Source organism: Rousettus aegyptiacus, unplaced genomic scaffold (assembly GCF_014176215.1).
Source record: "Rousettus aegyptiacus isolate mRouAeg1 unplaced genomic scaffold, mRouAeg1.p scaffold_m13_p_9, whole genome shotgun sequence".
NCBI classification, from domain to species: domain Eukaryota; kingdom Metazoa; phylum Chordata; class Mammalia; order Chiroptera; family Pteropodidae; genus Rousettus; species Rousettus aegyptiacus.
The window spans coordinates 10,266,600-10,288,769 of record NW_023416312.1 but is presented as its reverse complement, the minus strand read 5'-3'; the positions used below and the strand labels follow the sequence as shown (position 1 = coordinate 10,288,769).

General features: G+C 41.7%; 1 protein-coding gene across 1 annotated transcript in view; it reads right to left on the bottom strand.

The window, feature by feature from the left end:
* The window catches only part of PTCHD1 (patched domain containing 1), a 50,997-nt gene extending 29,366 nt beyond the window's left edge, over positions 1-21,631 (bottom strand). The window contains exon 1 of the mRNA XM_016136116.2: positions 21,270-21,631. Within this exon, the coding sequence (XP_015991602.1) occupies positions 21,270-21,620 (351 nt within the window). The 5' untranslated portion in view covers positions 21,621-21,631. The remainder of the gene's footprint in view (positions 1-21,269) is intronic.
* Between the last annotated feature and the right edge of the window lie 539 nt (positions 21,632-22,170).

Sequence of the window (22,170 nt, the reverse complement as noted above, 5' to 3'; positions counted from 1 at the left end):
TCTTGGGAGCCAGTGGGAGCCAGTCTGAGTATATGCACTGGGTATACAGACCCACGAATGGAATTTTGGGTCAGAGAAGAGGAATACATTTAGTTTAAGTTTTTCAGAGTGATTTCACCAATTTATATACCCACCAGCAATGTATGACAGTTCCAGTTGCCCCATATCCTCACCAACACTTGCTCCATATCAATCTTAAAATTTTGACCATTGGTGGTGGCTGTGTGCTGGCATTACATTTTGGTTTTAATGTATATTTTCATGATGCCTGAAGCTAAGCACCTTTGCAAATGCTCGTTAGCCATATGGCTATCCTCTTTTCTGAAGTGCCTATTTAAACCATTTGCCCCTCTGATTATTGAGTTGTTCTGTCTTTTATTGATTTGTAGCAAAATATCTAAATTCAGGACAAGTGAGATTGCTGCAAAGACTGCAAGAAAAGAGGGCTGCATGTCATGCTAGAAAGAGCCTGACATTTGGGTCATATAAACTTGTGTTTATATGAGACTAAGTAACCACATGATCACCTTAAGCAAATCCCTTCTTGAACCTCAGTTTCCTCATCATCGAAATGGGAGTGCTGTCTAGAACTGTTGTTGATTTCTGAATGAAGGCAATGTAGATACAGTGCCTGGCAAAGGAGCATATCACAGGCTTTTAGTAAATGTTAGAAACTGTCTCATTTCTATCAGAAAGTGTGGCTGGTATCTGTGTCTATGAGTTTCTATTTATGAGGCACATGATGCTTTGAATCTAATGCCTAGAAACTCCATATTTTCCCGGCTGTCTGGTGATGTTATTGTCATAAAGCAACTGCATGTCTCATGATGCTAGTGTTTTATTCTTTGTGAGAACAGCATTTCTCTTTTGTGCGAGGCAAGATGGTGAGGTTTACGAAACATGCTATTCTGCAGTGTCTTATTTGATATGAGGCAGGAAGGATCTGCAGGGTAGTTTTTGGAGGCCTGTCCTCTGTTTTATAGGGGAGAAGGTGCTGCAGATCGGCACTAATAAGAAACTGGGGCTGCTTCAGTTTCTTATTGAAGAAATAAGAAACTGAAGGGGCTGCAGAGTGAGCAGCCAAGTTGCAGTCCACAGTCCTCCCTTCTAGGAGTTAGGACTTGTGAGGATTGATGGGCTCAACTCCAACATTACTTCCTCTGGGAAGCCTGCCCTGGACATGCAGATGAGGTCCTCTCTGGTTCCGTGTGTGTGTGAACACATCTGTCTCATCACTTGCTATATTCTAGGACATATTATTTTAGCTCTTTGAGTCTTATTCTCTGTTATATCTCCACTCTTAGCTCAGTGCAGGCACACGATACTCAAGACAGAAATATTCTGGATAAGCCAACACACTCTTGTCTGACTGTCTTGGCATCACCAGCATGCATCAAACAGTTTCCACCTGCATGTCCTGAAGCCTAGTTAAATATTGAGAAGTGATCAAGCAAAAGTACTGGCTAATTCTCAAAGACTCAGGGGGGAGAAAAGCAGAACAAATAAGAGGAACCAGAATATGTGAGATAAGATGATGTTACAATGAGAATACGTACTTTTATGTCTAAAAGTAAAGATACTGTGGTAATTTAAACACAAAACAAAACAGCAAAGCAATGCTTTTCTAGCCCAGCTCTCCAGGGAGTACACAGACATATATTAATATATGCAGTTCCAGAAAGAATAGGAAATTGGAATTAGAAATAAAGAGGTTTCTAAATTATCAGTCTATCATTTCCCCTCTCCTTTTCCAAGGTGAAGTAGCTTTATCAGAATCAATATAAACTAGCCTGTAGATCTCAAAGTAAGTTTGAGTTCATTTAAGAAATGGATGAGCATAGGTGTTAACTCTGTTACCTTGTAAATAACCTTGTAAATAACATAGAAAGCTGAGACATAATGTAATAGAAGAACCTGGAACACAGCAATATCTCTGTAAGTGGCATCTTAATGTTTTCTGTCTCACATTAACCATTTAAATAATTGTTAAACTCTGCAATGCGCTTATTATGTTATGAGGTGCTCGTGCATTATTATAATGGATTATATTATGAGGTGCTTGTGCATTATTATAATGGATACTAGTCGGCTTTGTTACTACTTTAAGTTTTAAAAGGGGGCAAAAATGTCTTTAAAGGGGAAGATTGAAATGCTAAAGAGCAGACCATTTCAAAATGGAAACATTTTCATGGTGCTTTGGATACAACTTTACAAAGAGAAATTAAAATAGGTAGCAAGCAACTCTCAGTGGGGAAAGCCTAGATTATTCTTATGAGGCAGAGACTGGTGGCTTTGGCAGGTCACCCTGTAAAAGACAACCTATTAGCCATTGGCCACTTCCCACTCAAGGCTCTGAGGGCTTGGTGCATGCTCCCAGAACACCTCGCATAGTATCTGGGGACTTATTAGCAGTGAATGCTGACCACAGAGGCTTCGATGTGTCTCCTGTCCTGCTGACCCAGGAGAGCAAGGGCAGGAGTGAGCCCACTCTGTACCTGTTGTAGCATTTGGATGGATTCCAAAAAACAGCCTTCCAGGAGCAAAAAGCAACCAACCCAAAATGAAAGACTTGTATGCTGAGGAAGATGGAAACCTTATCTCGGCAGATTTAGGAGAAAGGTTGGGAGGGGCTTTCCAGAATGCATAGGGGCTAACAGCAGTAAAAACGAAGAATGTCACCTTGTCCCAAAGCATTCAGCCCAGCCTCCTGAAAATTTCTTTGTGTAAATACTTCAAAATTTAGAGTTAATAGAACGGTGCTAGTGTTTTAATAAGCTGAGGTTATGTTTAGATGACACAATTAAACTGCTTTACTTTCATTTAAAAAATATATTTGTTTAGATAAGCCATGGGAACATAGCCAGGTTGCAAGGATTATGGATTTATACATTTTTACTACAAAGTTTTACAATTTCACTCAACATAGAATGAGCAGAAGAGGAAGGGCTACCTCCCAAATTTATCCTGCTGTCTCTTTACTGCCTCCTCATCCTCCGCTGGTTCCTGGCATGACTATATAAAAACCAGTGAGGTTTACCTTGTACTTCTTGCTTCCTTAGCCTGAGCCAGCTGCTCTGAACCTTGCCCACAGGAACCACCCACAGAACTCTACATACTCAGATGCCTAAGCCCACCCTTATACCTCTAAATCAGAATCTCTTGGAGAGGGCTCAGGCATCTGTATTTTTAAAAGCTTCCACACAGCCAAGGTTGACAATCCGTGAAACATTCATCTAATACTGTTGATTTTACCTCCAAAATCTCTTAAATCCATCCTCTTGTGCTCCATTTCCATTGCTCCTGATTTGGTTCTAGCCCCTGTAATCTATCTGGATGACAGAAACAGCTTCCTAATACATCTTTTTTTTTAAGTCAATCTTCCAAACTGCCACCAAATTTATTTTTCTAAAACACAAATCCAAACCTGTCACTTCTCTGCTTTAAATCCTCCAATGGCTTCCCTCCAAATGAATGATGGAGCCTGTTTACTTCTTATATAGTGATGAGAACAGCTACTCCTCATCTTAGGCAGGATCTCTCTTAGTTTAAAATGTTTTCTTTTTGACTTTTTATTTTAAAATAATTTAAGATTTGTAAATATAGTTCAGAATTCCCCTAAGGATAATATCTTACGTAACCATATTTCATGATCAAAACTATGAAACTCACTTCAGTATACTACTATTAACTCAACGACATGCCTTGTTTGGATTTCACCAGTTTGGGCATGCACTCTATGTGTGTGTATCCATGTAAATACTATGACATTTTATCACATGAGCTTAATACAGTTTTAAAAGTATCTCTTTTTCTATGTAGGATGGTTCTCAACTCTGGTTGCACATTAGAATTTCCTAGGGAAGCTTTAAAAAAGTAACCATGTCTGGTCTCACTCTAGACCATGCTTTAGTCCAGCATTTCTCAGACTATTAATGTGGTCACAAGTCAACTGGGGATCTTGTAACAATACAAATTTTGATATAGTGAGTAGGTCTGGGTGGATCCTGGGATTCTGTAGTTGTAACAGGGTCTCAGAGGATGGTGCTGCTGCTGCTGCTGCTGTTGCTGCTGCCGCCACTGTCAGTCTGTGGGCCACATGTGGAGTAGGCCAGGCTGTTTCAGACCAATGGAATGATAATCTATTGGTGTGAGACCTAGACATGGCATGTTTGAATTCCTCCAGTAATTCTACATGTAGCCAGGATTGAGAACCACAGAAAGAGGTGACAGAATTCCAAGTCTGTGTCACACCATCCCAATGATTATTTCAGCCATTCTAGTTCATTTCTGTCTCTTTTGATGTACCATTCAAATGCCAAACAACTCCTGGAGTAAAGAAACCCTTCCTTCTATATAATCCATATTATTCTGAAATTTAAATATATCCAGTGTGAACTCTCTCAACTTGTCTCACTTTCACTTTAATTTCTTCTTTATACTTTTGCTAATCCTGACCCAAAAGCAAAGGAGAGATTGTCTCTTTGCTTTCACACGCAATTCTGCCAAAGATAGCTTCAGCTTACTAGCCTCTTTTCATTACCTTGTCAACTGGCATCCAAGCTCTTGGATATTAGACAAATGCTCGCTTTCTTAAGCACTTGACAAGATTCACTTTCGGCTACTGACCTTGTTTGCTATCTTACAGAGAAAACATTCAAGCCATCAGATGGAACTTACTTACACTTACTGCCACCATATCCATAAAAATATCTGTATCTATCTGTTCAGTCCTTCTCTCTTGTGAAAATCAGGGCCATGACCTAGTCTCTAAGATCAATTCCTTCTATTTGGTTCTGGCTTTCCTTCCCTTCTTTCTAGAATTGTTTATTCTCTCTTCTCTCATGTCCTTTAACTTCTAATAGTTCCTTCCTATCAGCTTTGAAATATGCTTATGTCCCTCCCATATTAAAAAAGGCCTCATTGGCCCTCCTTCCGAGTTCTGCCATTATCTCCCCTTCTTTAGGGAGCTCTTTACATTGGCTCTCTCCGATTATACTTCAAAGAGAGATTCATGCTTGCTGACTTCATTTCCTCACCTCCCACTTACTTTCCAAACCACTTGAGTCTAGACTCTATCCTATCATCAACCAACAGTCAACAATGACTTCTAAGCAGGTAAGTCCACTGGCTACTTTTCAGTCCTCATTTTCTTAAACTTTCAGCAGATACACACAGTTAAGTCAATAATGTGGGGTCAAAGTAGTACTTTAAAAATATATCACATGGTTAAGCACATTGAGATATTCATGGGAAACCAGTAGACTCTATTAAGGCATGGGTGTGGTTTCTTCACTGCTGTACCCTCTACTATGTACCTGGCAAAAAAAGGTGCTCAATAAATGTATAGTTTGACTGAAACTCTCCTTCTCTCCCATGATGAAGTCCATGACATGACTTTATCTTCTCCTTCTACCTCTCAACTTGGCTTTCCAGTGTCTGACTAACTGACCCCTCTACCTTTGCCTACCTTGTAAATTTGATATTATTCAAGATTCTGTCTCTGGCACTTCCGATCTTGTCACATTTTAAAAAAGAGCTCTTCTTGGGCAATGAATTCCACTTTCATGGTTTAGCTTGTTATCTTTATGTTGACCAATCCCCAGTTCATATCAGTACCTCACCTCTCTTACAATCTCCTAATCTGAATTTCTATCTGACTCCTGAAGGTTTTCAAGTATATATTATGGCAATATTTCAACTGATATATATCCAGCAGCTGAATCTTTTCCTCCAAACTTGTTTTTCTACCTGTTTCCTGTTATGATTAATAGCATCATCCTCTTTCTACTAACCCAGGTGGGAAATTACTAAGTCAGTATCACCTCTTTCTTTAGTCATATCCAATAAACCTCAATTCTTGTTTTTTACTTTGTTTGCTCATATCCAATAAACCTCAAATCTTGTTGATTCCATTTCTCTATTTTGGGGTTAGTATTTTCAGCGCATGTTCTGAAGCACATTGGTTCTTTGGGATGTTACCAAAAAAGTAAAAAGTATCCACGATCAAATTTAAGAAATGCTGAACTGGACAGAATTAAATAGATTTCTTTGCAGAGGAACTTTTTAAAGCTTTCGATATGCTAATATACATTCAATATTGAAATCTGATATGGAGATACTGCGTGCGTTGTTTCCCAGTTATTTGGCCAATGAACCTAATTTTTGTATAGCATTAAAGGAAACATTCCTAAAACACATTTTGGAAAATGTTATCTAATCTATCTCCTTCTCCTGTAGCTATCCTATTCAAAGCTTCTTGCTTACAGACTTATATCAGTTCCCTGGGTGGAAGAGGGGATCTCCCTATCTCTAATGTCTTGCCTCTCCAACTTAACCTCTAGATTTCTATAAGAGCTGTCCTTATAAAAGCTGGGTCATGATTCTCTTCAGAATATTAGATATCTTGTCCCTTACCTCTCTCCTAAGTCATCTATATCTTTACTGATTTCCTGCCTGCTTGCCCTATCAATTACTGACAGAGGAATTTGATGTCTCCAACTATAATAGTAGGTTTGTCTATTTCTCCTTTCAGTTATATCAGTTCTTGCTTCATGTATTTTAATGCTCTGTTATTAGGTGCATACATGTTTATGATTGTTATGTCCTCTTGGAGAACTGAAACCTTTTGCCCTTCTTTATTCTTAATTTTCCTTGTTCTGAAGTCAGCCATAGCTAACTTTCTTTTGATTAGTGTTAGTGTGGTATATCTTTCTCTGTCCCTTTATTTTTAATCTATCTGAGTCTTTAAAGAGGATTTCTGACATTCGGCGTCTTTTGTCATATTTACATCATTCACACTTAAAGAACTTATTGATATAGTTGGATTAATATCTACCATGATTGTAACTGTTCTCTATTTGTTGTATTTGTTCTTTGTTTCTTTCTCTCCCTCTTCTTCTGCCTTGTCTGGTTTTAATTGAGAATTTTATATTATTCCATTTTGTTTTTTCTCTTGATATATCAATTAGACTTCTTTTAAAAAATTAATGGTTTCCTTAGAACTTAAAATATAAATTTACAACTAGTCTAAGTTCGCCTTTAAATAATACTGTAATGCTTCATATTTAGTACAGTTGTGTTATAATTGAGTATTGCCAATTCCTCCTCCTGTCTCTGGTGACATGGCAGACATTCATTCTACTTCTCCATATGTTATAATCACTCAATATACCGTTACTATTATTTGCTTTAAACATTTATATTTTAGGTCAGTTAAGAATGAGAAAATTTTGTAAATTATATAAATGCCTAACCACTTTGCTGTACACCAGAAACTAATATAAAATACTGAATGTGAACTGTAATTGAGAAAAAAATGAAAAAACTAAAAAGATTGTACTTTACCTACATTTATTTCTTCTCTAAGACTCTTCTTTATATAGATTTGAGTTTTTAACCTGTATGATTTTCCTTCTGTTTGAAGAACATTTCTTGCAGGAAAAGTCTACTGACAATGAATTCTCTCCATTTTTGTTTATCTGAGAAAGTTTTTATATCTCCTTCACTTTGAAGCATAATTTTGCTGAATATAGAAGTTTGTAGGTTGGTGTGTTTTTCCTTTCAGCTCTTTAAATATTCCACTCCACTCTCTTCCTTTTTATATTGTTTCTGATGAGAAGTCTGATACAATTCTTATCCTTGTTCCTCTATATACATGGTGCCTCCCCATCTCGTCCACCGACTCCCTGACTTCTTTTGAGATTTGCTTTGTCTTTAGTTTTCTGTAGTTTGAATGTGATATGGCTAAGTGTGGTTTTGGGGGTACTTATCCTCTTTGGTGTTCTGTGAGCTACCTGGATCTGTAGTTTTGTGTCTGTGACTAATTTTGGAAAGTTCTTGGCCATTATTACTTCAAATATTTCTTCTGCAACATTCTTTCTTCTAGCATTCTCATTAGGTGTATACCTTTTGATATTGTTCCACAATTCTTGGATGTTTCAGAGTGTTTTCTCTCTTTTATCACTTTGTGTTTCTATTAAAAATTTCTATTTCCCTGTATTTTAAGTTCCATGATTGTTTCCTGGGCTGTGTTGAATCTACTGATGAGCCCATCAAAACCATTCTTCATTTCTGCTAGTTTTTCTAACATTTCCTTTTGATTCATCCTGAGAGTTTTGTCTCTCTCCTTACATTATTTGTATGTTATTGACATCTACTTTTTCCATTAAAGTCTGTAACATATTAATCATAATTATTTAAAGTTTCCTGTCTGATAATTCTAACATCTGTTTCATTTCTGAGTATGTTTCTGATACTTCCTTTGTCTTTTCAGACTATATATTTTTTCTTTTGGCATGCCTTGTAATTCCCCACACCCCCCAAACTGGGACATGTTTTATCAGTTAATAGGAACTGAGGTAAATAGGCCTTACAGTGAGGACTTATGTTAATCTAGGAGTCTGGATGTATTGACTGTTTGTTGTGGCTATAGGTACCAGAGGTTTCAAATTTCTCTCCTGTCACTGTTTTTGTCTTCTTGACTTTAGACTTCTCTAAGTACTCCTCAGAGAGAGTCTGTGTTTTGCAGCTTTTTCAGCTATAATCCACTATCATTATACTGGTGCCCCATTGATGTGGTGGTAAGGGGTAGGGAGAAGAAATACTATATGACCTTATGATGAAATCTCAGTCTTTAAGTCAGCCTGTGTCTTCAGGCTATGACCACAAGCATTTCTCCAACGATATAGTCCCCCCTCCCCAATCCCTCCCTTGGCTACAGCACTCCTAATCTATTTTCTTGAAGCCCTGCCACTTGTGGACTCTTCCCTCCCCCACCCCACACCCTTTGGTGAGACAGAAAAGCTGAAGGGGGTTTCAGTGGAGGAGGAACCTAGGATAGATTCAGAATTGTGTTCTGGCAAAGTCCTCTTCCCTTGAGAGTAGGACTTTGTTATAGAGAGGACTGGATAGATTTTACGATGATTACTTTTCCACTTCTCTGTGCCAGATCTTTACTTTGGGAATCTGGTGGGGTTTCTGGAGGGGATGCCCAAGAAAGAGTGAGCCCTCTGACCCTTCTCCTGCAAAGACAGTGACTGCGGCCTCGGGCAGTTTTGCACTCTTACGCTACTCAATACTTATCCTCTGGCAGTTTGTCAAAATTACCAGTTAAGTGTTTCTACCTGAGGCTTCTGCTCCAGGTAAGCAGTTGTGTCTATGTCTCTGTAGAGGTGCCTGGTCCCCAACCTTTTTGGCACCAGGGACTGGTGTTCCTATGAGAAGCTAATGCCTGATGATCTGAGGGAGCGGTTGCAAATACAGACGAAGCTTCGCTTGTTTGCCAGCCTGCCGCTCACCTCCTGCTGTGCGGCCCCGTTCCTTACAGGGGCTGGGGACCCCTGTCTGTCTCTACAGATTTAAGGATGGCAGTTTGTCCTGTGACCTCAGTTCGCTGATGTGTACAAGTCATTGGTTTTCAGTTTATCTAGATTTCTCTTGTTGTAAAGGTAGGAGTGATAACTTCCAAGCTCTTTACATGTCAAAGGTGAAACTGAAAGTTCCTCCTTATTCTATTAGTGATTGAAATACTACTTCAAGACCATTTGACAGCAGGGGCCATGCCTTAGCCATCTATTTCTGTATTTCATGGAGGCAATCTGGTCTATTTACTTTTTAATGATGCTTTAGAAACCAGACCTGTGTTTGAATCTTGATCCCACTGCTTATTAGTTAAGCTATATGATGTATCAGTTATCTGTAAAAACACCGTTGAATAGAACTCTAAATGTCCTGTTCATTAAAGGCACATGTGGCTATTAAGCACTTGAAAAATGGCTTCTACAACTGAGGAAATGAATTTATAATTTTAATTAATTTAAATATAAATCATATAGCTACATGTGGCTAGTGCCTTCTGAATTGGACAGTGCAGGTCTAAGGTTTTAGAAGTGTACACAGTGGATGATCAGATATGCTATTTTTTTATTCTCCTTGGGTCATTCAAAGTAAAAGTATAGAGTGATGTAATATTACATCATCTGGGAACATAAGGCCATGTCAGCAAAGCTTCTAGTTAGTGAAAGGTAGTTCCTGACTCTACAGCCACTTTTTCATTAAAGGAGATGGTGATGTGAAATACGTCAACTGAGTGACTAGGTGTTTATTCTTCTCCCCTGGGAGTCCTTGCCCCAGACAAACATGTGTCTGTCCAGTGCATTGATACCATGAGATTTGTGTGGCTTTTGGCATGTTGCGCTTTATAAAGTTTGTCCACACACATCATCTCCTTTTATTGGCCAGCCCCATGGTGATGATATTGTTGATCCCACTTTATGGGTAAGGAAATGAAGACCCCAGAGAGGTTAAGTAACTTGATCAATGGCATGTTAATGGTTCACAGCCTCAAGCACAGAATGTTGGGGCTCTGAAACAATGCTTATTGCACTATGTCAAAACTGGTACTTACTGCACTTCACTCCAGTTCCACTTCATCTCTCTCTAACAGCACTGACTTTAGACAGTAGTTGAAACTGAACATTAGTTGTCAGGGCCCTCTCTGTGGACACCTCACCTCTGGCATCCACAGAGCTGGGTTCTTGTCTCAGAAACACAACATGTAGCTCCTATTTGTAACTGCTGTGCCTTCTGGTTTGATGTAAAGAAAGGTTCTGTAAAGGCAAATGGCAGGTGACCCTGTGTGGGGAGTCTTTAGAAGAAAGACAGCTTTGGCAATCACACAGTGATGGTAGCAACATCCACAGTGTATGTGTGTGTGAGTGGGGCTTCCCCCTCTTCCCTTCATCTCAGAGTGTACTTTCTTCTATTCAGCCCCTTTCTCCTAAACTCCAGCACCTGGAGACAGGCAGTGGAGCAGACTCCTCTGTGTAATACACTTGCCTGAAACTGCAAACTTAAGAGGTTCAGACCTACATAGTACCCTTGGCACACTCACTATTGCAGCATCATTCATGATTAACTGCTGAACAAATAACTTTTGCACCCTGCTTGTGTCTGTTGGCCAGGTTCTACAGAGAGAGAGGCTGCATTTTTGGAATTAGTCCTGGCAGCCAATTACTAGGATGCTTTATAGCAGTGTCTCTCAAAATGTGGTCCCTGGACCAGCATGAACTGCATCACCTTGGGAACCTATTAGAAATGCAAATTCTCAGCACCCACCCCAGACTACAGAATCAGAAACTCTTCTATAAGACCTGAAATCTGTGTTTGGATAAGCCCTTCAGAGAATATCTGTTCAAGTTGGAGAGCACTGCTTTAGAGTATGGAGGCAATGATACGTTACTGAGTAATTAGGACACACAAAGGTTCCTTAGGTCCACAAATCCACTGCTCTTGTCAGTGTGCTCCTCAGACCAGCAGCAGCAATAGCAGCAGTAGCCCTGGGAGCTTGTTAGAAGTGCAGAATCTCAGGCCTGCTCTCCCAGACCTACTGAATCGGAATATGCATGTTAATAGAATTCCCAGGGAATTCGAAAGCACACTGAAATTTGAGAACTGCTAATCCTCACAGTGAGGGTAGTTTTGTTTGAAGAGTTTAGGCATAGAGAACCAGGTAGGCAAAGAAATTTTCTTTGGTGGGTTTCGTTTTGATCCTAAATAATTATAGATTTCCTTTATACCCTATAAAAAAGAAATTTTAGAAAGGAGAAGGGAAAGCACTGACCTAAATGATTAAAACCCCAATTAAGCAAAATTTTACATTTCACAGTTTCAAGGGGCTTTACAATTATCACTTTGCCTGGTCTTCCTGATCTCTGGCAATTCCGAGGACGTTCTTTCTTTGAAGTGCTTGCAGATCTACTTTGGGCAGGCAAGATTCCCCAGGGAAACTCGGCAGTCATGTAAATTAAGTGAGAGTGGAGAGTTATCAACTCTCTCACCTAAATTGCCAGAGAATCCCTTTCTGGATGCCCTGCTGTGAGGAGTGGTGAAGAGAACCTTGAAACAGGCGCCCACAGACTCCCAGAGCTTTTAATTCCAGACACTTCCCTGGGCAGGAAGTGAAGGCTTCCTTTGTGTGCAAAGCACTGTCAAGAGTAAGATGAGGTTCTGAGCCCTGAGAAACCACCTTAATGAGCTGGAATGCAATCTGCCTATCCCCACTGACAGCTCTGCCTGGCTAAGAATTTAGGAGCTGCATGCTCAGCAGTAGGATGAATCCTATCGTCTGTAATGACTCAGATGGAGTCATTAAAGACCAACAAATTGCCAATCTGAGTGTTGAGAATGCAGATTGAGCACCCATTATTGCCTGTTGGATTAAAGGAAAAAAAATGCCTACATGTGTATTTACTCAACAAGCAATAATGGCTCTGAAAGAGCTGGCACATATGAGGAAGTAACATCCAGTTTCAAAGCAAATAGCAATAACACACCTTACAGAATGCCGAAGGATATAGTCACACAGTGCCTTCACATACCTTATTTCATTGCATCTTTACCGTAGTGGGTGCAGCAGATGCTGTTACACTCAGTGCAGATGAGGACCCTGATTCTCAGGGAGGTTAGGCGTCTTACCCAGTCACATACTTAGGAGAACTGGGACTTGAGCTTGGCTTTCCTGACTACAAATCCAGTGTTCTGTTCACAGTAGCTAAATACGAGCCTTGCTACTCAAAGTGTGTTCCACTGACCAGCAGCATCAGCATCACCTGAGACCTTGTTATAAATTCAGAATTGCAGGTCCCATCTTAGGCTTAATTAGAGTATAGTTTCACAAGATGCTCAGGTGATGTATGGGTACCTTAAAGAGACTAAGAGCAATTGATCTTTACTCAGTATGATTGCTTGCCTAGATGTTATACCAAAATGAGAACAAAAACAAAAGGCAACGATACAAACCTCACAAAATTAAAATTAAGATATTGAACATCACAACAATTTTTTTGAGCAATTAAAACATTTCCATATACCAGAGATGCCCTTTTTCTTGACAATTAGGTTGACAAGGCTGTGTTATTTGATAAATTTCTGGAGTCCATGAAAGAATGGGCAAAAGAATCTGACCTTCAATGCTGAGAAATTAGTAGGTCTAGTGCTTCTGTTAATCTTACTGGAGAAACACTGATTTTGTGCCAGTATCATTTTTAAGTTTACCTCTTAGAACAAATCTTTCTGTTACCATAGGCTCCCTCTTAAGAAGAGGGGTGTTAAATAACATAGGATGGTGATATCTGGAATATTGATGCTACAGCTGGGAAAACCACTTGAAATGTGTTTCATGTTTATATTTGAGTATGGTTGTGGTCAGTGTTTTGAAATTTTACTTCATGCAAATAAGGGCAAATAAGGATATGTGTATTGGAGAGCTAACTTCCAGGGTGCTCCCTGGGAACCGCAGAGTGCTCTGCCCTCTCACACGGGAATGGACCACTGGAGACTGAGGTCAAGTTTACACCTTTCCAAACTGTACGTGGACCAGAGGAGGTGGTCAGGTGTTTGGTTTCCTAAGAATTTCTTCTCATATAAAGTAAATGTCAGATGATTTGGAAACAGAATGGATACTTATGCTTATCGTCAGGTTTGGAAGCAAGATTTATCAAGGATGAAAAATGAAAGCAGATCTAAAGAAATCGCATGGTCATGCAACCAGGCAAAATTGTATTTGACCAAAATAAATCAATAGGAAAAGGAGAGCACATTTTCCATCCTATAAGGCATCGACCAGCAACAATTTTATTAAGCACCTGCTGTACACTCCACATTATGGTAGGTTCTAAGAGATTTGAGAGTATGAGACATTGTTCCTGCACTTGAAGAGCTTATGATCTCACACAAGAAAAACTATCACGTGACAGAACAGCAAATGATATACAAGTGTATAGTTAAGCATTAAAGAACTAAAAGCCAGATAGATTTAAAGGAGGGAAGGAGCCAGGAATCTGGGAAGCCCTCATAAAGTAGGAGGCATGTGATCATGACCTCAAAGTAAAGAGTGAGTGCATTTCTAGGGAGGAGAGCAACAAAAGTAGTTGTGTGAAGATGGGGACCTGCAGACTTCTCTTGTTTTCATAAGGAAAAGAGGGGCTGGATACTTGTGGGTCCAGGCCCTGTTTGGAATAATCTTTGGAACCACTATCCAGTGACAAAACTGAAAATGTCAGTTGCTTATCAAATTCAAGAATAAACTAAACAGCTATGCTGGATCACTCTTGCCTGTAAGCTTCTTGGAGATGGGGTCATGGCCATCTTGTTGAGTCAAGGGATGAATGTCCTCTAGGAATCTGGGCCCTCAACTCTTAACATGCATAACTCCAGATGGGTGCAATACCTTTAGTGCAGGTGCTCTCAGCTCACACCTCTATGTGCCAAGGCCACTTCCTGCAAACCTCTACAGCTCTGCCTGAGGCTTTTATAAAACAACAACAACAATTCTGGTTATAGGGATACATATAGCACCATGGAATCATGAGATTTATTTAATGCACCGGATGCAGCTGGATGAATTAACGGTGGCTGGAAGGTTGGGGGATAAATATCTGGCTTCTTCACCCACAGTTGGGAGAACTTGGACACATGTTCTATAGTGTCTCCCAGAGTTCTCCAGTGAGACTGAGTCCTGGGTACCCACAGTGGACGCTTGCTTGAGAATACTCACTTGACTGGCTTCCTGCTACCCTCTCTTTCATGTCCTCCCTTCTTTACCAGTGTTTTTGGATATTACCTCCCAAGATAACTGCACTCAAATTCTCATCTTGACTTTACATGGAGCTCACAAGTTAAAGTGGAAGACCTAGCAATGGGGATCTTTCAAAATACCAGAAACAATATTCTCAAGAGGATTTCTTAGAGAGCAAGAAGATAAAAATAGCTTCACAATCCCCTCATTATCTCCTTTTGTTCAAAATATGAATTCTGAAGTTGAAGGCACGACATATTTTTCAGGGCTTCCCATATAAAATAACACCTGGTGTTGATTTTCTTTTTTTTTCTTTCTTTCTTTTTTTGTCTTTTAAAGGTTAGAGATTACTCACCTCCCCTGCTGGTCATTAAATCAGTCTGGCAGGATTCCTCGGAAGTTCTGTGGCCTTCCGGGCATGTGGTGGTAGCACAGGCAGTGCTGCAGACAGGCCTGCTTGCTGTGATATGGTACCAAGCAGGTGACTTCAAAGGTCTGCTTCAAGCCTATCTCAAGTATCAGTTGGGGCTCACACTGAGCCCCAAAGTCAGGTACCAGATGGCGCATCTCACAAAGTCAAAGTTGATCATATCCCCAGCACCTCGTATCTCTCTAGCTCCTGTGCCAAAGGATGCTGCAATCTCTTAGACAGGAAATGAATAATTACATTTAGCTTACTTCTTCTCTTGGTTATCATAAGGAGTCACCAGTGAAATGCTCAGCTGTTCTGTGAGGTTTGTAAGTTTAGTGAATTCTAATAGGTTGTTTTGGTCTTAATTTAAAAAAAAATCATCCTTCTCTAGCTCTAATTTAGCATCTATCAAGATACTATGAATCATTAAAAAGGTAGACTTTCTCTCACACTACAGCTTTATATTTAAATTTCATTTTAAATTAGCAGTTTACTCAAGTTTGTCCCTGATCTGCACAGGGAAGTAAAAGATTTTTTTCCCCAAATCTAAATGAGAGAAGCAGGGTGAGCATTTAAGGATATTAGTCATATAAATGAAATGTGCTTAGAATCAGACAACCCTAGAATAATATTATACTTGGATTATTTGGATATATGCCCTATGAAATGAAAGGAAAATTAAAAGCAATCTTGATCTTTTTAATTTTCCCCTAGTGCAAAAATAAAGTGCAAATGCAATTGACTGGCCCAGTAGATGCATGAATGCTGCCTTTTTAGGCCTAGGCTCAATATTTTCTAAGAGTATCTGCCACTCAGAAAACTCACTGAATGGATTGCACTGCATAAGGTGTCATAGCACCTGTCACTGGACAAAGTACTCTGAGATGCTAAGAGCAGATTCCAGCATCAGCATCTGTGGAGATGACCTTTAAACTACCTTCCAAACCCAAGGGTCTTTGATCCTCTGTTCCTTGGATACAAGCTCTTCTTTTGTCATTTTATGTTCAGGAAGGCAAAGCAGCCGGACTAGGCAACAAAGCACTGCCTCCTGTCTCCTTGGCAGGTCACCACTCACAGTGGGGTCTTACACACTGTCAGGAGAAGCTCGGCATAGTGGGTGACTGCTACAGATTGAGGGTCAGGCCTACCAATAATGGTCACTCCACAAAGTCTCAAGGCCAGGGTCAATTCAGCAGCTTTGCCATTCAAGCAGTTAAGACTGCATTCAGTTTCTTGAGTTCTCTACAGTGAGATTTAGACCATAAAGGACAGAACAGTAGGAGAAAGCAAGATAACTGCATCTTGGGGAAGGTTACACTGGAAGATCTTGTCTCTGCCCAATTGCTCCTAAGAGCATTTCCTCAGAGGTCATAGTTTTTGTCCTCGAAGTTCAATAAGATCTTGGCATTTTTTCATTTTACATAATCAATGCGGCTGCAAAACAAAAGTCCCAATAAAACAGAAGAAAAATACAAATGAACCCCTTCAAGCAGTGTTTGGGGCGAGGTAATTCTTTGCTGTGGGGGGCTGTCCTGTGCACACAGGATGTTTAACAGCATCCATGATCTCCACCCACTAGATGCCAGTAGCAACCCACTGCCAGTTACGACAATCAAAAATGTCTCTAACCATTGCCAAATGGACCCTGGGGGTGGGGGGGGGTGCAATCATCCGGGTTGAGAACCACTGCCTTAGAAGTTAATAGTATTAATTTCCTGAAATTGCTCTAGTAAAGTTTTGGAAAAAGAAAAAGAAGTTTTGGAATACAGTGTAGGAATTTCGTTATGTAAAAGTACAGAGTAAATATTTTTTCCTTTGAATGACACATGCTGTCTTTGCCTCATTTTCTTGTTTTTGTTTCATTCTGTTACAATTTTTTAAAACTGTTAAATTTCCTTCTAAGCTTGAAAATAGGCTGGAATTTGCTGATCCTTATATTGTAGAGAAGGAATAATGGTGATTCCCGTAATGATTGAAAGTGCTGAGACAGCATTTGGAAAAACTGGGATCTTGATCCAGCTACCAGGTTTTTGTGACCCTGAGCTAGCAATTATGCTGCCCTTCTTGGAAACCCTGAATTAAATGATTCCAAGTTAAATTCTATCAATCCCATTTTGCAACTTCATTCTACTTAATGTATTTCAACGTAAAAAGTTTAAATAAAATAGAAACTCAATATTTGAACAAAATGAAATACCCCAGTAAGTGGAAGAAGGTCTGAATGGCAAGGGTGTGTCCTTCCCTGGGTTTGGGATAAAATACTATATGAGGTTCTCCTGAAGAGGACATTGTGCAAAGGAGATGCCCCTACCCATTTTAGAACTGTAATATGTTTTGATGTGACTACAGAGGTTAACGAGGAAGGAAAAAATGGCATCTTGGAAAATGAGAAGCCTAGAAACTGCCTGTAAATTTGTAAAAATAAAATTGCCATTTTGAAAATGTATTTTAAAGTAGTCTATGGCATAAATGTCTGAGTAAATCAGGACGGGTCCATTTGACAAGTATTTATTGAGGGTCCACTGTGTGCCAGGGACTGTGTGAGGCGCTGGAACTGAATCCACCTGAACCTGGCTAATGAACAGCGTTCAAACGTGATCCAGAGATTTTTTTCCCAGTAAAATATTTGATCTATCTTTGTATATTGCTAATTACTAATATTTTATGCTTTACTTTGGTCATTTAGAGTTTCTATATATGGATTTTTATTGACACCAGGAAGAATCAGTCAAGAGAATGTTCTTATCCAATTACCACAGTTAGAACAACGGTATGGGATGGGTATGAGACTTTGGTCAAATATACTTCATTTGGATAACAAACATGTACTTTTAAATCATTCAAGTAGTTTATCATATGGGAGGCAGTAAATTATAGTGATTAGAGCACTGTGCTGGGAGTCAAAAACCATGGGTTTTAGTTCTGGTTCTGTCCTTGTCTTTTTTCCATGGACAAGTTAGTTAATTTCTACAGAGCAGTTTTCTCATCTGTAAAATGGGAACACAATATTTTCCTGCCTACTTGAGGTATTTAATGTATTTAAACATAATATATGTTTATATTTTCCAAAGTGCTACAAAGGTGATAGCATTATTATAAGGACTGGGCGAAACTGGTTCTTTACATGGATGATTCCAGAATAAATCAAGTATTGTCTTGGTCACAGCCCAGATCAATTATAAACAAGACCTTCTTACACTTCATTTTAGGTGATTAAGAAGAAACATCTATAAAAGCTTGTGAGGCACTGCCCGGAAATTTGCTTTGAAAGATACATCATGGATTTTCTGTTAAACTATGATAATGAGCTAAATTTAACCTAGTGAAATGAAGACTTTTGAAGATCAACATTTAAAGAAGTTCAGAAATCAATGTTGACTCCTATCAGAACCATCAGGCCGCACCTACTTTCACCCCAAATTACATCTTTGTCACGCAGCCTTTAGAGCATCTATTGAGAAGGGGAGTCACCCCTCTCATAGTTTGGGGTCAAATTCTATGCAGCAGAGTAAGGCAATCATCTCCCTTGTACAGATTTGAGAAAGCTCCTCCAAACCAGATCAGCTGGATTTTCAAACATGGATTATATTTTTCTGTGATACTCTCAATTATATTTAAAAAATCAACCTAGCTTTTTATTTTTTGTCATCATCCTTTCCCAGTCTATTTTTGATCAGAAAGTAGCTGGACTAATATCCCAAGAAGGATTGCCTTCATCGAATAGGTATGATCAAGAGCACTATGATGAGTAAACCACACAGCCCAGCAAGTTACTTCCTCCAGATTCCTAGTGGGGCCTGAGAAACACTCAAACCCTGCTTATGCTTTGTCCACTTCACTTCCAATGTGATGCCATAAAATGGGCAGGGGCTGGCTGGTATTGTGTACAATGTTAACTGTCAGTGCTATTCCTGATGCCAGCAACAAAGTATCTGAATAACACTAGTGAGGGCAGAAACAGTGGCTCTCACTCCTAACACCTTTTGTAAAGGACAAGTCTTCATCAATCTCTAAAGGAATAAAAGAAAAAATAATAAGTGCTTGTTCCCACACTTTACATTACCATGACCACTGATGGTCCATTTTTCTGTCTCCTGGCTCCATACCTACCAAATATAGGGGTTGGATGTAGAAAGAGAAAGAAAATAGGTATATAAAATCAAGGGCAACACCCTCAGTTTTATAAATCTGAGTTTTTATAAGCTGTGTGAATTTAACCAGAAAGCTGTCAGCTAGAAATGAATTCTGACCACTGTTCAACTTGGTTTTGATTTTCTCTAGATTACCTAGAAAATGAAAAACCATCCCACTTCTTAAAACAGTTCATCGACAAGACCGCTGTCCTTTAAAATTGCCCTTTAGACATGGTGGCAAAGCCAGCCCCTCTCTCTCTCCAACGTTCTCTTATAATATGGTCTTCTCTCTCGAACAGAGCACAATTAAATAGGAGAGACACAATCCAATGGAAAAGAGATCCAGTGTTCCTGTTGATGTCTCATTAACCTTGAGAGTGAATGTAACTGGTGACTACCGTCACAGTGGTGTGAGGATTTGTTATGGAAAAAAAAGCCAGTGGAAACATCACCTGGGGTGGGTAAGGGGGAGAAATACAAAGAGAAATATCATTTAGTAGATCATCTATCAAAACAGATCAACTGTTAGGACTGGCTGAGTTATAGTTTCCTTAAGCCCGTGATGAGACTACTATGTGTTTTTTTGAGAAAGTATTTGGAGCAATATTTGTGTGTCAACATGTTCACTGAAGTATTGGGGGGGGGAACACTTCGGTGTTAGATGTATAATCATGAGAAAAGTGAACATCTTGGGATAATGATACTAAGGTTCTGTGATGAGTGAGTATGTGTGACATGTGTGTGCCATTAAAAATATCATGAGCCACCCAATGAGGGAAGGTTCTAATTCCATTGAGTCCCTAGTCAGGTTCTCATGATTAATCACTGATTGATAACATGTCAACAAATAGAGAGAAGGAAATAATGTAGGAAAATAAGCTTGTCTCTAGGGATAAAAGGTTACCTGTACAGAAAAAGAGAAGGAAAGAGTTCCCTAGATTCACTGGCAGACTCCTCTTGGGATAAGAAGACTAGAGATCTAACTAGCCTCTAATCCCTGATCTAGACCAGAGACCCACACAAAAGCAGCACCTTCCACCCCTCTGTCCCAGAGCCCCAGCCTGGGACTGGTTCCTTCCTGCCCTCCCAGAGGAGCACCTTAAGTAAACAAGCCCCATAATCCCCACCAGGGACTTGGATGGAACAATCTCACCTATTTTTGCTTTTCTCTCCCAAGGTCTCCCTTTTCCATCTCTAATCTTCACTTCTCTACTTTTCTTACAAACTTCCTGAAAGTTATCACCATTAACCTCACTTTTCACATCAAATTCCCACCGCAGGCTGAGGGCACAACCTGTTTCTTGGAGTGTCACCCTCTAACCAGCCTGCTTGATTTCCTGTGCTCTTTTCGAGGCCATGCAGCCTGGCTTCTGTCCTCACCCTTCTGGCTCTGCCCCTCACCCTCACGCCCGAATGTACCCAAATAAAAGTGGATCAACTGAAACCCTCTTTTGCCAAATAAGTTTTTGCATTTCAGAGGAGAGAAGCTATGTGAAAGATGAAATAACTGCGAATTACAAGCATCATTTCCCACTCTAGAAGACAGAGATGGCTTCCTGGCTCTGGGGAAGAGGGCAGCCCCTGTCCTCACCAGGGACCATACTTCTTTCTGGGTGGGTGGGAGGCATTTTCCTCATCATCCCACCTCATGTTCCTCTGCTCCCTCACAGCCCTTCTGAGCAGCCTTCCCAAAACACTCTGGGGGCCAGAGGAAGGAGAGAAAAGGAGAGGAAGGGGAGAGGGGTCTCCAAATCCCCACAAGCATAGTCTTTTGTTTTCAATTAGCAGGACTTCCTAAAAGGTCTTTTCTTGTTCTGCTCTTTCCTGGCCCAGTTACCCCAAAGCTTCCCCGCCCCCAAGACCACTGCAACCAAAACAAGCGCACTGACCACAGCACCGTGGCTGCCGCCGCCCCAACTGTTGCAGCTGCTGCTGGGGTGGCGGCGAGGGCAGGGCCGGGCCCGGACCCAGACGCTCCTCACCCAGGAGGCTGGGTGGCTCCAGGCAGCCTTCGAGGGGCGCGCGGTTCAGGGGAGCCCCTGCGGCAGCCGCCTGGGATGGGAGAGGCGGCGCTCTCAGCCCGGACCCCGCGCGCAGCCAGCCCAGCCGCGGTAGCCGCGGAGGCTGCCCGCTTCTGCCCCATTCTCACCTTTAAGATCAGGTCGGTGTGATGCTGGTCCAGCATGTTTGCTTTCTGGAAGGAGGTGACGATGACCCGGCCGTAGCGCCCGGGGGTCTGTAGGTCCGAGTAGAGCCGGTGCTTGGAGCGGTTGACCGGGAAGAGGCTGTTGACAAGGTTGCGCTCGATCTTGGCGAGGCTGTGCTGGGGCGCCAGCAGGTGCTCCACGCTCTCTTCGACCTGGTAGCGGCTGAAGCTGGCGCCGAGCAGGATGGAGATGAGCACGGGCGCCGAGGCGAAGAAGACCGGGTGACTGGCAATGAAGTGGCCGAGCCGGGAGAAACACGTCCTCAAGCCCCTGTGCAGAACCTGCCGCAGCATCCTAGAGCAGAGCGGGCGCGGGAGGAGGGCGAGGCGCACGCTCGGCGCGGGCTCGGGCGGCGACGGCGGCGGCGGCGGCGGTGGCGGCGCCCGCGGTGGCGACGGCGGCGGCGGCGGCGGCGGCGGAGGCGAGACCCGGAGCTCTCCCGGAGCCGCGGCACCACCATCGGGGAGTCCCGCGCCGCGCCTCGGGAGGGTCCCCTCGGGCCGGAGACACGCCCTCCTGCCCGCGGCCGCGCCGACCCGGAGAGCCCCCCAGCTTGGCGGCCCCCGCGCCGCCCCCACCCCGCACTACCCCGTGCGCCCTCCCCACCCTCCGCCGCCTCCCCGCCCGAGGGGCTTCGCGCAGCGGGGCCGCGTCCCGGCTCAGCGCGGGAAGGGCCCGGGGCAGCCCCCACGGCGCGTCATGACCCCACTCACCCGACCCCCAAGGCCAACGATGGGGTGGCGCGGGGAGCGGCGGCGGCGCTATCGCGGGGAGACTCTGCGCGCCAGCCTAGGAACACGAGGACGGAGAATTCCAGGCTACACCCAGTTCCCTCCCCTCCCC